The sequence below is a fragment of the Euphorbia lathyris genome, chromosome 1 (genome assembly GCF_963576675.1).
Source record: "Euphorbia lathyris chromosome 1, ddEupLath1.1, whole genome shotgun sequence".
Taxonomy (NCBI): Eukaryota; Viridiplantae; Streptophyta; class Magnoliopsida; order Malpighiales; family Euphorbiaceae; genus Euphorbia; species Euphorbia lathyris.
The window spans coordinates 83,390,868-83,406,668 of NC_088910.1; the positions used below are offsets into that span (position 1 = coordinate 83,390,868).

The 15,801-nt window shown below is 39.2% G+C and overlaps 1 protein-coding gene across 2 annotated transcripts; it reads left to right on the top strand.

Annotated features, from left to right (window-relative positions):
* The first annotated feature begins 8,000 nt into the window (after nt 1–8,000).
* LOC136203965 (uncharacterized) lies at nt 8,001–15,573 on the top strand. 2 transcript variants are annotated; one of them, XM_065995174.1, is made up of 7 exons: nt 8,001–8,494; nt 10,601–10,743; nt 11,069–11,340; nt 12,714–12,868; nt 13,794–14,071; nt 14,950–15,012; nt 15,111–15,573. In XM_065995174.1, exons 1-7 carry the CDS (start codon nt 8,242–8,244, stop codon nt 15,351–15,353), a joined length of 1,407 nt encoding a protein of 468 aa, XP_065851246.1. In that variant the 5' UTR covers nt 8,001–8,241; the 3' UTR covers nt 15,354–15,573. The 2 variants fall into 2 exon arrangements, with proteins under 2 accessions (XP_065851246.1, XP_065851253.1); XM_065995181.1 differs by having other exon boundaries at nt 8,002–8,494; nt 13,809–14,071.
* The last annotated feature ends 228 nt before the right edge of the window (nt 15,574–15,801 follow it).

Here is a 15,801-nt window from a genome sequence, read left to right on the forward strand (position 1 = left end):
TAAGGTGTTGCACTTCCCTGATATTCCGTGGCGCTTGCATCTCCAGAACGGCTTTAACCTTGTCAGGATTTGGGCTCACTCCCTTCTGGCTAATCATGAATCCCAAGAACTTTCCATACGTTGCACCAAAGGTACATTTTTCCGGGTTTAGTTTGATGTTGTGACGTCGGAGTACGCCCAGTACCTCCCTTACATCATCTGCATGCTTTTCCACGGTGGTACTCTTGATGATCATGTCATCTACATAGACGGAGTAGTTATCACCTTTGCTTTCCATGAATATTTTATTCATCATCCGTTGATAGGTTGCACCTGCATTCTTAAGCCCGAAGGGCATGACTTTGAAGCAATAAGTGGCTTGGTGAGTCACGAACGAGGTTTTGATTCTATCAGAGGGCTCCATTGGGATTTGGTGATAGCTGGATTTCACGTCAGTGAAGGAGTACATAGCGTGTCCCGCGGTTCCATCTACGAGGATATCGATACACGGCAAGGGGTAGTTGTCATTTGGACAAGCTTTATTGAGATCTGTAAAGTCAATACATATGCGGTAGGATCCGCCTGCTTTCTTCACTAAAACGACATGCGCCAGCCATTGTGTATAAAGTACCTCTTCAATGGCGTCCGCCCGTTGGAGCTTGGTGATTTCTTCCTCTATCACCTTCTGCCTCTCTAGGCCATGGTTTCTCCGCTTTTGGGCAACCAGAACTGCATCTTTGTCGATGTTGAGCTTGTGAGTTATCACGTCCGGACGAATCCCGGGAAGAATCTCATCTTTCTATGCAAAGACGTCTTCTGCCTCATGGAGAACCTTGGTGATTGCTTCTTTAATTTCTCCCTTGAGCCCTTTAGCCATTCATACCTGTTTTTCATCTGCCATGAGGTACATCTCCGTTTCTCCCAAGGCCATTGTGACCAGTTCTTCCTCATCCTCATTTTTAGACTGTGGGCGAATCATTAGCGATGCCGAGTACGTCTCCTGAGCCACTTTTTGACTTCCTCTGATCATTACACCTCCCTTGGCCATGGGGATGTAAAGAGTTAAGTGGCGTATGGAGATAAGGGCCGCCACTTCGGAGATAAAAGGTCGCCCAAGGATCATATTATAGGCTAACTGACCATCCAGGATAGAGAATTCCAGATCGCCTTTCCAAACTTGTTTGTCATCCGCTAACTCATAATCTAACATTACTTGACCCTTCGTGCGAATGGTGTGTCCTGTCACTCCCAGGATGTCTACTATGGTGGTTTCCACCTGGATCGGGTCTACCATTAGTTTGGCGAATGCTCCTCTTGTGATGACATTGCACGAACTCCCAGTATCTATCATCACTCTTTTCATCTCCCAGCCTTCCACCATCATAGTAATGACCAAGGCATCTGCATGAGGAGGGATCTCTGGACTTACATCTGCAAAGGGGTGATTCAGTGATGCCGTGTCAAGAGCAGTGGTCCTTGCCTTTTTCAGTACTGGTTGGTACCCAGGTCCGCCTGCTATGACATTGATGGTCCCTTTTCCTTTCTTCTTCGGGTCATCTCTGGATCTATCACCTTCTCCCTTCTTGCCATCATTTTGGATGAACCGATCCAATTTGCCTCTTTTAATGAGACGCTCTATTTCTCGGGCTAACTCCAAGCATGCATTTGTGTCATGGCCATTTTTCCTGTGATATTTACAATAATTTTTAGGATTTTTACCGGTGTTGGTGTACTCCCCCCCTTTTGGTTCGGGGTATGAAATGCTCCGCTTGTGCTGGCTGTTCTCTATCCATATGAGCACTTCGCTCTTAGAGGCATTGAGAGGTGTAAAGGACGTGACAAACGTCGATTTGTTCTTAGAACCCCTTCGCCGGCCTCTAGAGAGGAGTCTTGGTGCTTGTCCTTTTCTCTATCTCGGTGGCGAGATTCGTCTTTATCCTTTCTAGGCGGAGATAGTGATTCGCGGCGAATGTCATCCACCTCCATAAATTCCTTGCAGTGCTCGATCAATTCTGCCATGCTGCTAGGCTTCTTTCGAATTAGATCTTCCTGTAAACTCTTACAAGTTGTGTTCTTTACCAGAGATTCCACTGCCATGGAGATATCCACATCAATAATTTGTATACACAATTTGTTGAAAGTGTTTACATACTCTCGAAGGGATTCGTTCGCCTTCTATTTTAATTCAAAAAGCTTCCGTGACTTGACCACTAGAGGGATACAGCCGGCGAATTTAGCACAAAACTCTCTGCTGAGTTGATCCCAACTGTTTATCGAGCCAGGAGGTAGAGATTGGAACCAGTCATAAGCGGGACCTCCTAACGTGGTGATAAACATTTTGCATAGCACTGGCTCTGTTGCACGGTTAAGACGAAGCAGTATTCGATATTTCCTAGCGTGGGCCTCTGGGTTGTTAGCACCCGTGTATATAGGGAGATTAGGTATTTTAAAATGCCTATCCGTTTCCTCTGCCTCGATCCAAGCCGTGAAGGGCGAATCTCTATTGGCGAATGGGTTATGCCTGGCATTCTCCTCATTCATGCGGAGCACTGCAGCTCGAACTCTATCGTCAAAATTCTCCGGACCCGCCCTTGGGCGTCCCCTCCGTGGAGATCTACTTGGAGAAGATGAAGAGCTGGATCCAGAAGATGGATCTGAAGGTGATCGTCCGCCTCCGCTTCCACGTCCGCCTCCTCCTCCACCGCCACCTCCTCCACCCTGTCCGTCCGGAGGAGCTTGACCGCTACCCCCTCCAGGGCCTCCTGAAGGAATGTGCCCCTCATTCCCTTGGCGTGGTGGTGGCGGTGGCCCATTTGAACGTGGTGTCTCTACTGGCCTTTTGCTCTGTCTACGTCCAGTAGATGGGGGTGATCTACACTTGCGGGAGGATCTTGGTCTTCGGGGCGAAGGTGATTCGGACCGCCTACTTTTCTCTTTTCTACGCTTTTTGTGTTTTCGCCCTTCTGATCCACCCAAGGAGAGATTCGACCGTGGTCGCCTTGGGATATCTGATCCGTCTAGATTTATCCCCTGGCTTGCAGATCCGCCAGGAAGAGTTTGATCGTTCCTTTGACTTCCTCCTGCGCCAGCAGGGAATAATTCCCGATTGATGTGTCGTTCTCCAAACGCCGCCGTGGAAGTTACCATGGATTCTGTATTGTGGACTTGGAGAAATGAAGAATTGAGGGCATTTGGTCCTAGAGTCATCTGGGGCTAAGAAAATATCGTAGATGTGGGCGCCATGCTCCAAAACGGAGGAATGGTCATGAATGACCGTAGGCGATTACCTGTCTCAGAGCCAAACTCCTCTCCTATTGCTTCTGCACACATGTTGATGAATGCATCCGGGGGCATACTACTTTCAGCAGCACTAGTTACAGGTTGGCTCGATGGTGTTATTAATGGTGTTTCTACCCCCGATGTGGGGCTCAGTTCTCCATTTGCCATGTCTTTTTAAAGTGAACGAAAAACCCTTTATTTGATTAAGGAATCCACCTTCACCGCACCAATTGATGACTAGTGGAGAAATTCCGATCAGCTTCTGTCCCTGTGGGGGCGTCGTTGGGTTCGACGGGGGGAAGCTCCGATGCCAAAGTCAGTAAGGTAGAACAAGAGAGCAAACTGAATTGACAACAGGTAAGGGAATGTGTACCTTGATAGCCAGAGATGGGGGCTATATATAGTCATAAATTTGTAACTTCCAGTAACTAGAAAGTCTCCATTAATGCCTCATTAATGGCGGTTACAAGTTACCCTTGGGTTTGCGGTTAGCTAATTGATAGCTCATTAATGGTCTTTATTGCCGGATCGGCCCAGCCGTTCCCATGGCGAATTGAGAGCTTACGGAGATCCGCCTCACAGGTTCTTCCGCGGATCTCTCTTGGTGAGTCCTGGGTGACCCGCCCGTCAGATCTCTTTACTTCGATACGCCGCGGAATTCCCGTATCAGGCGACCACCACGTGGCGTTCTTTAGGCGAATATCCCTTTTGGTCCTTGGGATAATATCACAATGTTATCAGTCACCTTGCGACATCTTGAAACCAAGAGAAAGTAAGAAAGTCCGAAGATAGGTGAACCACTCACGTGGAGCCTATTTTAACCCATATAAACTGTTTTTGAGAAGACAAACATGATCTAGTTTGTCATGATCCTTAAACCTTTGTGGTTGTTTTATAAATATGGTTTCTGACAAATTTCCATGGAGAAATGCATTTGATCCATCAAATTGATTGACGAACCATCCATTAGCTGCAGCAATAGCAAAAACTGATATGATAGTTAGCCTTAACCATAGGATTGCACGTCTTATAGTCGATTCCTTATTGTTGAGTGAATCCTCGTGCCACAAGGCAAGCCTTATGTCTCTCAATTGTCCTATAAAACTTCTTCTTTATTTGAAATATCCAATGAGAAGTAATGACATGTCGATGTTGAGGACAAGGAACCAGGTGCCAGGTGCCATTATCGAAAGAGGCTTGAATTTCTCCAAACATTGCCTTGCGTCATTCTGAAAGTTTGTTAGCCTTGTTGAAGCATGTAGGATGAATAATGCCACTAGGATGAGTGGAAACAAGAGCCTCAACGCGCCCTCTAAAGTTCAAAGTGGAGTGACGAAGCTGCATGTTATGCTAACGAACTGGTGTAGCTGAAAGTTCAGATGTTGGATTAGGTAGTGAACTAACCTGTAACATCCCCAAAACCCTCTAAATGAATAAATTCTAACTTGGTACTGATGACCTATTTTGGTTTGTGCTCTTTACATTACTTGTATATACATATATGTGTAATATGTTTATTGAGTAGGCAGCTCACCCCTTGCCAACAGATTTTACAGGTTAGGTGGAGTTCTTCTTGCTTAAGGTCACACCAGCAGTGTCAGTCCATTCTCATCTAGGCATTTTGGAGTCTTGTGAATGTACTTTTGTTTTGTAAATCCTCTGTGTAGGATAATGACTTAAACGTGTATTGTAAATTATAAATGCTTTCTCTTATGTATAATATGTAAAATTTATATGAGATTGAAGTTTATATGATTGAGAATTGAAAACATGTCTATGACTGATATTGTGTGAGATATCATGTGATCCAAATGAGGGGGTTACATAACCGTAGGTAAGGGAGCGCGATAGGCTGAACATCTTAGACTATATGAGGCAAAGAGGAAGACAACATATGTGAAGGTGAAGTATTCAGTTCAGGTGCAGCAGAGGAATCAAAGGTAGTCGATGATGTCAAGTTTGAGGAATTCGTAGGAGTGGCAGTCGTGTGATCAGAGCCAGTGTTGGTCATAGTTGGTGATAGCATAGATGACAAATTAGGAGATGATGACTGGATCAGAACCAGAAGGTCAGTGTCTGTGATATCAGAATCGGAGTGGGTGTCAAGAATGGCAGAACCCAAGGTGGAAACCACATGTGTAATAGGGTTTGAAGAAGAAGAATGAGAATGGGCTAGATTAGGAATTGAGGAATTACCTAGATATGAGCCGAACAAAGATGGTAGTTGACAAGATGTGCTTTCCAACGGGATGCTGAGAGATGATGTTGAGGAAGCAGACAAGGAGGTTGGAAACACATCTTCACTATATTGAACAAACTTGTAGATATAGACTCGACCAGTAGTAAAATCAAGACAACGACCCCCAAAATGATTGGCAAAAGGACCCATATAAACACACAACTTGGATCAAAAATCAAATTTATGCTGATTATATGGTCGAAGCAGAGGATAAATTCCACTTCTAAAGATACGCAATGATGAATAATCGGGTTGTTTCTTATAGAAAATGAGGCATGATGATTTATTTTTGAAAACTTTTGTGGGTAGACGATTGCCTAATTGCATACTGTGAAGCATATCATAAGTTCCATAATTTCAATGGTAAAGAAGCATTAGCTAATAAGGTAATGCATATATCAACTAAGTGCCTAATATTTTTTCCGCAATGCCATTTTGAACATGAGTGTGAGGGCACATAATTTTATGCACGATGCCATGGCTCCTAAAGAAGGGTTGTAATTTTTAAAATTCACCCCCAAGATTAGAATAAAAGTGCTTAACTCTAGCACTATACTAATTACAAATCATGGCATAGAAATCATGAAAAGTGGAAGCAACATCACTTTTATTTTTTAAACAAAACACCCATCCAAAACGAGTAAATTCATCAATAATAATTAAGAAATAACAGTGACCAAGACAGGATAAACCCGTAGCTAGGCCGCAAACATCCAAATGTAAGCTTTCAAAAACAAAAAAACTAGAACAACATACAGAAGGTAAAGATGATCTAGCTATTTTTCCTAAAGGACCTAAAGAACAACTACTAACTGGTGCTGAATAAGATACATTGTTTTTTTTAATAATTGTGCTGACATTCTGAGTCTGACAATGACCAAGGCGTGCATGTTGTCACGAGGTCAAGTCTAAGCCAGGCTAAAACCCCGTGTGGCACGTCGATATTCCCCAAGTCTCGGCCAACCAACTCCCACTGAAGGGTCATGTCAATGCATTTATCGGTATTCTGTCCCGAGGGGTCTTCCTGTGGTTAAGCCTCGCCCTAGAATGAGCACGCACTGTAGGCTCAGTCCGCCCATAGTGTCCATAGAGTTCCCCTCTATGGAGACATATGCCTCCCTTCACGAAGGACTATGTCCGACTCTCCCGTTCTTAGTGGACGAGGGTGGATCGCTTAAGCCGGTTCCGACTACTGACCCAAGGGGTGGCGGAGATCCAACGCCAAGGTAGTCCTTGTCCCCTATAGTGTTCCTTATACCAACTCTGCCTCTTCCATCAGTGTACATTGATATGCCCCATTCGCCACTCCATACCGAAGCCTTCTCGTAGCTTTGTCAATACTTGGGGTTGAGCTTGCCTATTGCCAAACTCACCCATTTACACATGCCACCTTTCAAAAGGCACATTCTCTCCCACAAGCACTTCTTTTCAGGATAGTTGGATCACATAAAGCCCATCTTTACCCGAATCGCGTAACATGATTTCTACAGTTGTTTGATCCTTTACAAGAAAATGGTTAGACCAGACTTCAAACAAATAAGAATTATCATGAGAGAATTTTTGAACAGATAATAGAGATTTAGTAAGTTTAGGAACAAGTAGAGCATCATTAATTTGAAGACTATTAATTTTTGAATGTTCAAAATGAGAAATTGTTAAACCTTTACCATTACTGAACTGAACAATGTTATAATCCGGATAAAGGTACATGTGCTGAAGTTGAGCTGGATTTGTCGTCATGTGATTTATAGCACTACTGTCAGTATACCAAGGCTGAGGAGGTCCAGTAAACAGATTCTGAGATTGCTACTATGCAAGATGAGCTTAACGATCAGGACGAAAGTTATGTGTAGCATAACCCTTTGGACATTTGCATTTATCAGCCCAATGGGTGAGATCATCATAATTGAAGCATTTATTCACCCTATCTCTTTTTTGTTTTTGTTTCTATCTCTACTATTCAAATGGTACAACAATAACAATAGAAACATTTGCTTCATAAATGACGGATGCAACCAGAATAAACACCATTAGATTAGATTTCATGGTGGTATGAAGTAGTTTTCAAATTAATTTGATTTTCTAGCGGTTTTCAACTAATTTGCATGTTTGATATGGTAGGAATATCTTAGATTACCTAAAATCTACCTCATCCAAATAAAGGATAAATTGCTAATGTGACAAAACTTAGAAATGTTATAATAGGTTTTTACCGAATAGGAAAATTTCATAGTGTAATAAGTAAAAAGTTAAAGAGTTATTAATAAATTATTTATCTTGAACCAAAATAACTAATGGTTTTCACATATTATCAACCTGAAGTTCAGGCATAGGCGAATTTCAATTGTTTTATTAAATTATTCCAAATCATAGTAGAATGTAATTTCAAAAGTTTTCCTATAATTATCTTGATTCATAATAAAAATTGTGATTGTTTGACTAAAAATTATTCTAAGAAAAATAAATAAAAAAAATAAAAAAGACAGTTTAAGTGAGCTGTTAGAAATTAATGGAGCAGTTGATCCATAATCCAAAAACCAAAATCAAACACTGACAGAGAAACAGACACAGTGAAATTGCAAAATCCCAAAACGAAACCTTAAACCTCTCTCCAAGTGTCCGCTGACAGAATCCAAATGTACAGAAACCATAGCTCTATCTCTCTGATTCAAACCCTAAAATGCTGAATTTGCTTCATCCTAAGCTTTCCAACCCTAGAATTTGTAGAAGCAGAATACGAATAAATGGCGAAACACCCTGTGCCTTGGCTCCCTTTGCAGAAACGTTGCCTATTAGCTCTTCTAATTTTGCTCTCTATTTCAACTCTCATTGCTTTCTTAATCAAAGCTGCTTTCGATTCTTGCGATCGTCGCTTTGAAGTTTCACAGAAACAGCTTCACCCGGCCAATGCTTCGCCTATCAAGCCTCCTCCAAATCCTCTCAGTTTCATGAAGTCCAAGCTTGTTCTCTTGGTCTCTCATGAGCTATCGTTGTCTGGTATTCCTTTCTTTTCTCTTCGATGCACTGGCGGTGTTTTAGAGTTTCATTTTTGTTGTTTCATTGAATATTACTTGGATTTTAATCTAATTTTCTTATTTCGCTTGGCCTCATTATAGACGGTTTCTTGGATTTTTAATTTTAGCGTATGCGTATAGGATTCCACTGAAAAAGAAAATTGATGAAAAAAAACTGATTATTCAAGTATGCTCGTTAACTTGTTTCCTCTTTCAATGGAGTATTTATACATGGGAGTTGTAAATATGGAGGTGATTACAGCTCACAGCCTGGCATTATAGCCTGGGTGTATCCTTGTGAATACGTATATGTATGTATGCTCTTCAATGGTCGTTCAAGTTTATCATATTCCAACATTGAACACGTAACAAATGTGTGTGCTTGTTTGTAGATGAATGAGCTTTCATGTGGAATTATAACAGAAATGCTTGGTTTTGAAGCAAATCATAATCAGCAGTTTCAGCTTGCAGATTTTTCCCTGTTATATTTAGTTTGATGTAGGGAAGATTAAACTGAAAAGGCTGGGAAGGAAGTACTAGCTATATGAGGAACACGTGTTATCTCCCTATTGTTCGTGCAATCTGGGAAGAAAAATAATTGCCTTTCATAGTATTTTCCATTTAGGATGAGCTCCATTTCTAAAAGTATTAGGAATCTGTGAAATAGGAAAATGCTCGTGCAGTACCAAAATTTCCACTTATGTTTGTGAACCCATACTGTTATAAGTGGAAAAGACCAGCTTTCTTAAAGAAAGTAAATCCATAATCTTAATTTATTGAAGAGATATCTTTTTTGACAAGGGTTATATTTTGAATTACTCATCAATCTGAAATTGTTTGAGTTGAATTTTCAAACACTTAATATGGTGATTTGTCATGTGATTGACAAATAAGCGTACCATTACTAAAATAGCATTTGGAAGTACATTGTTGTTTGATTTTTGCCAAGTAGATTGACTTTGTACTGTCATACACGAGAGTAATCTTCTAAAAGTCAGCCTTAAGGTTGCACATGTGGTTTTGAAATATTTCGTTTGGCAGTCAAATTATCCTTTTCAAGTTAAGTGCGCGTAATGAATAACCTGACATGTGCGAATAACTAAATCTTTTGTTTATTTCGAAAAAGAAAAGCATGCCTAAAGTGGTATGATGCGCTTAATTCTTGGTAGTTATTACAGTTGAGGCTAGAAAGCACCGAAAGGGGTACTCATACAGGTGCAGGTGCGGGTGTGGAAAATGGCATTTTTAAAAAAAGGCGAGACACGATACGGCGGGGACACCCCAAATTTATATATATATATAAACTATAAGCAACATCCATAATAAGTCATTAATTCATCAAAAAGAAACATTTAATACTTCAAACTATTTAAACTACCAAACAAGGGGCGGTTGCCATATTCTTTTCTTTAGATCTTGATTTTCTTTTTATTAGGTTTTTATTTTATTTTTTTATATATCAACCCCTCTTTTTTTTTTAAATTATTAAAAAAGGGAACACTTATTTTGGAGTGTCGAGTGCATGTCCCCGTGTGTAGCCAGAGTGCCGGAGTGATCACACTCGTACTTAACCTTCTAGGAGTGGTGGTGCTTCCTAGAGTTGAGGTAAAAACCTGCGAAGATTTGGCATCTATGTGAAGATTCTTTTGTCGTATTGTGAGGAATGGTAGGAAGCATATGTTTAAAATTTTATTACAGGTTTAGAAGGAGAACCTGCCATAATTGGTCCTTGTAGCACTTTTTACGTGTCGAGTTTTATGTCGCAACCTGTCAGACTTCGATATCGAACTTGTAACTACGTAAAAGTCATATCAACAAAGTAGGATTCTATTATTTATTTTGTTGCATGGTTTATGTTCTTTTATAATGGAAGTACTATATGTTCAACTTTTTGATGGTTGTCTTTGCTATCTATCTCAACATTGGGAATGTCTTAAAACCAAATATGTACTTGGTGGTGCATGTGATGAAGCATATTGGTTGCTTGACCGATTCTTGTCTTCCCTTTCCCGTTCCTTTTCTCTCATAAAATTGCTTTCATAGTTCTCCTAAATTTATTTGACTAGATCCTATTTTATTTATTTATTAGGTGGACCATTGTTGCTGATGGAGTTGGCTTTTCTATTAAGAAGTGTCGGTTCTGAAGTTTATTGGATTACCATCCAGAAACCTTCAGGAACTGATGAGGTGATATACAGTTTAGAGCAAAAGATGTTAGTCCGAGGAGTGCAGGTAATCTAGAATATTCTGTGTATAGGTGAATATTTAGTAGATAAGATTATGCTTTCAACTCTAGTCTTAGTTGCAAATAGTCTTATCAGAGAAAGAATTTCCTGGAACATTTTATTTTTAACTGCTTTATGTTGATTTGCTATCTTTAACAGTTTATGCATTATTATCTTAAATTGATTTTTTTTTTCCTCCACTAGATACAGTATTCAATTTATCCTACTTTGCTCTACTAAGCTATCTATTTCATGCTATGTAAATGAAGTTTTGGAATAGTTTTTTTTTTTGGTCTAGAACTTTCTTATTATCTTTTTGTATACTTGTACAGATAGTCCCTGCAAAAGATCAAGAAACTGTAGCAAAAGCTGTTAAAGCTGACATGGTTGTTTTAAATACTGCTGTTGCTGGGAAGTGGCTTGACTCTGTTCTGAAGGAAAACGTTCCTCGTGTTCTCCCAAAGGTTCTGTGGTGGATTCATGAAATGCGAGGGCATTATTTCAAATTGGACTATGTCAAACACCTTCCTCTGGTTGCTGGTGCTATGATTGATTCACATGTGACGGAAGAATATTGGAAAAACAGGACGCAGGAGCGTTTAAGGTAGACTTTTAGTATGCTCATACATGCAATGCAAGTGTACATATGAGCAGTTTTTTCTTTGTCATGGTATATAATTTGAATACCTCCACAACTATGCTATAGGATTTACTTGGCTTAGTAATTCTTAAATTTGAAGGTCTATTAATTATTTGAATTGCCTGTAATAGTGAATGGAAAGAAATGTTGCCAAGCCGAGGCACTATTGATAACTTCCTTATGCATGTAGGTTGTTACATATTCATTTCAATCGCTATAAGAAGAAGCAAACTTATATACCTATGTTTGTTGAGGCAGTGATGGTACACGTGTGCTTGTTGCCACCAGGATTCCTCTGTCCCGATTGCTTGAATGATCAAGCTTGGAAGCATGCAATTAACTAGTCTCACAGTGCTATTTAGGAAAACATAGGGATGTATTTGATGCCATTTTGTTCTTGTTGCCAAAACCGGAAAAGGTTCAGTTTCAGTCTACTTCAAATCAAATGGAGGGATTAGAAATGCAACCACTTCTATTTAAGCACAAAAATGCAAGTATCATTAACCTAATATACTGTCATTAAGTAAGCAACAGATTACGACTAAATGGAAAAGGGAAAAAGAAAAAATGAGTAGCTCATATGAGTTTCTTTTCTTAGTTTTTATCTCTTTTGCCCCCCATAAGATACTGTTACCAACAGTTCCTTAACTTGTAGTGAGCAAGTGTAAGGTTTGGAGTTTCTCTTGAACTTGTCCACATATTTAATACTTCTAGTCATGCATCTTATCTTTATTTTCTTGAACTTTGGTATAATCGAGAGGAGATATGGTGATAGCAATTTGAGTTATAGACATTGTACTGGTCGCAAATGTGCCATGGTGAAAGAGATGAGGAGGTAAATGAGAGGGGAAGTTGACGGGTAGATTTGGATAGCAGAAACTTGACTTTGGATAGGACGTATGGTGGCCATGTCATGTCGTTGGAGGAAAAGTAAGAGTTTTGGGGATGGGAGTGAGGTGGGATATGGGTTGTAGGAAACTAGCTTCTGATAGAGAAGGGAGTTTGAGAGCAAGTAAGTGGTAATTCTTTTTGAACAGCAGCGTTAAATCATTTAGCTTCTCATAACTGTGGCAAGAATATCCATAGACTGGTTTAACATGTTTGCCTTTCTGTGGACACAGTTTGGTTCTTTGTATAAGGGCAGGGTTATATTGAGCATCTACAGTTTGGTCCTTACTTTCTCACAAAGTTGCATTCTTTCTCAGCATTTATTGACATTGCTGTCAATGCAAATTTGAGATTGACAAACTCTTTTTCTAACGGGGATTCTTTTTTTTTTTCTGGTTTTTTTGTAGTGTATTTTTTCCATATGGGTAATTTTTATCCTTTCCCTTCAGGATTAAAATGCCTGAGACCTACGTTGTTCACCTTGGAAATAGCAAGGAACTCATGGAGGTTGCTGAAGATAGTGTGGCAAAAAGGGTTTTGCGTGAGCATATCCGGGAGTCCCTTGGAGTGCGGGAAGAGGATTTACTCTTTGCCATAATCAACAGTATGTTTTTCCTACTATTGAGATAATTTTGTTCTATATATATGTACACACACACACACATGCATGCACACTCGCCTGCACACACGCTTCTTTCAGAATGAGTAACTTGGACTTCTGTATACTATGGTTTTTATGCTAATGATGCAGCTGTCTTGCTTGAGTGAAGAAGATTGTTATGGCCCTCGACTGAAATCCAGTTACAGGACGATGAAAATAAAAACTACCCTTTTTATTCTTTCACATTGAAGTACAATCTAAGGATTGCAAAATTAGATAACAATCATCCACATAATGAAATAAATACCGAACAGTTACACATTCAATTGCATGATAATTTACAAAGAAAATAAATTGAAGTAAAAGCCATAAGCATGGTTTGAACATTTTTGCTAAGGTGCTAAACATTGTTGTTCAATATTTTTTTCTAGCCTTTATAATCATAATCTAGCAATCTTTAATATTATTATTGTTGTTGTTGTCTCCAGATTCTGATTCTAAATGTTCAAACCATGTATACTTATTTCACTGTACCTTTCCACATTAACTTGAGTAACTGATAGAATAGGCCTAGCTTGGCTCACTAAACCCTTGGCCTAAGGTCTATTATAGGAAGCCCAAGGGTATTTAGGGAGAAGAGGAATGAGCTGCAAGAGTTACTTTCTACCTTTTGCGGAGAATGTTCTAGAGGTTATAGGCGAGTTTTGTGCTGGGTGTGAGGGGAGTAGAAAGATCTCTCCATTTTGGCTCTTATCTTTAGCTTAGAGAGGGAAGTTTCCCTGTGAATATCCTTTGCTACTGCCATCAATGTTGTTTCTTTCATCATCATTCTATACTATCAATTAAGTTTCTTTCATCTCATTATTTTTGCATTACTATTTCTTTATTTTCTGGTTATTGTTGCCTGTTGGTTGAGTGTTCTCAACAGTAACATACATTGCAGGTGTATCTCGTGGAAAAGGCCAGGATCTATTTTTACGTTCCTTTTATGAGAGCTTGCAGTTAATCCAAGAGAAGAAGCTCCATGTGCCATCAATGCATGCATTAATTGTGGGCAGTGATATTACTGCACAGACTAAGTTTGAGACAGAATTACGCAACTATGTGGCGCAGAAAAAAATTCAAGGTCGAGTTCACTTTGTAAATAAAACTCTGGCTGTGGCTCCTTATCTGGCTGCAATTGATGTCCTTGTTCAGAATTCACAGGTAATTGATGCTTGTAGTATTCCTTTTAATAATATCTGTATTTTTTTGCTGGACATTATGGTCAACTACTTTTTCTTGTCCTCCTTTATGTTCCTTATGCCTATTTCTTCTATGTATTCTGGATTAATTGTTGAAACATTTCTTGTTTTCATGTTTGCTTATAGATAATCTCAATTAGAAGCTAGAGTAGATAAAGTTTTATACGGAAAACTATACATATTTTATGGTTTCGGCTTTTGACAGTTCGTGGGTGTGGTTGGATTTGGATCTGTATTGGAAGTAGTTTTGATTCTCGTCGAACAGTTTTGAGATTCATATAGATGATTTGGCTTGCTAGACAAGTTCTCTCTTTCATTATTTATGTTAGAAAGGTGCAGTATTAACATGCACTTTAATAAAAATGGACTTTTGCCACAAAATGGAACCGGCAATGTGTTGGTTCCATACAACAAAAACACCTTGAAGATCTAAGTACTCCACGGTATGGTAAAGTTGTTTGCTTTATCAATCTTATATACCAGCTTGACTACGTCACTATGAAGATATACTCAACTAAGGTTAATTATTTTTCCAAAATAAATTGGTCAGTTACAGAGTCCATTTTTCTCTATTTAAGTTCTTTCCAAAGCTTACTTTCTTCTTGTTGAATTATTGAATTATTGCAAGTCTGGATCCATCTTCATTGGCATTTTACTAGTTTAATGCATCTTCATTCAGATAGTTTTAAAGTATACGTAAGTTTTCTTGTATTTGGTTAACTGTTTGTTCTTTTGATTGCTTTATTGTGGGTTTGCTTAGATATTTCATGTAACTCTGGTAAGGAGGAATTGAAATTATAAACATGATAACGAACCTTTTGTTTGTGTTGATTCATGTAGGGACGTGGAGAATGCTTTGGGAGGATAACCATCGAAGCCATGGCATTTCAGTTGCCTGTACTGGTAAGGCTTTCGACACTTATTGGTTTAAAAAACATTGATTTTGGTATTGAATATTGATGAATAACCTAGTAATGGTTGAACGATTGGTTTATTTTCAGGGAACAGCAGCAGGAGGTACTACAGAAATAGTAGTGAATGGGAGTACAGGGTTGTTACATTCAATCGGAAAAGGAGGCGTAACTCCACTGGCAAAAAATATAGTGAAACTTGCTACTCATGTTGAGAGGAGGATAACAATGGGGAAAAGAGGGTATGAGAGGGTTAAAGAAATGTTTTTAGAACATCACATGGCAAACAGAATTGCTGGAGTGCTTAAACAAGTGTTGCGCAAGCCACATTAAAATTCATATATGATGCAGGCAGGAACAGAAAGAAGCATATAAATCGTTTTTGGTTTGGTAGATCATAAGATGAAGCTATTGTGATGATAGAATTCTTCTGTATTTATCACCCATATCTTTGATATGGTTTTAGAAAAGAGGTGTAAATTATGTATATTCATGGATGGATGAGTCACCTGAGTTAGATAGTAAAATTTATCATATCATACATAACCTGGAAGATAGATGTGCTTGGCTTTACAGGATGCATAGTTAAAGAAAGAATTCTATTGTTAAAAGATGGTGAATCCCAGGCTCAGAATCAGATTTAGTGAAGCTTTGGCAAACAAATCGCAATTAGTGCCTTCTGACTGCTAGTATTTATTTTCATTATCTGAAATATAGCCTCGTTTTTTTTTTTTTTGTTGAATTCCTCGTGTAAAAGTGCTTCCTATTTACAGTTTACAGT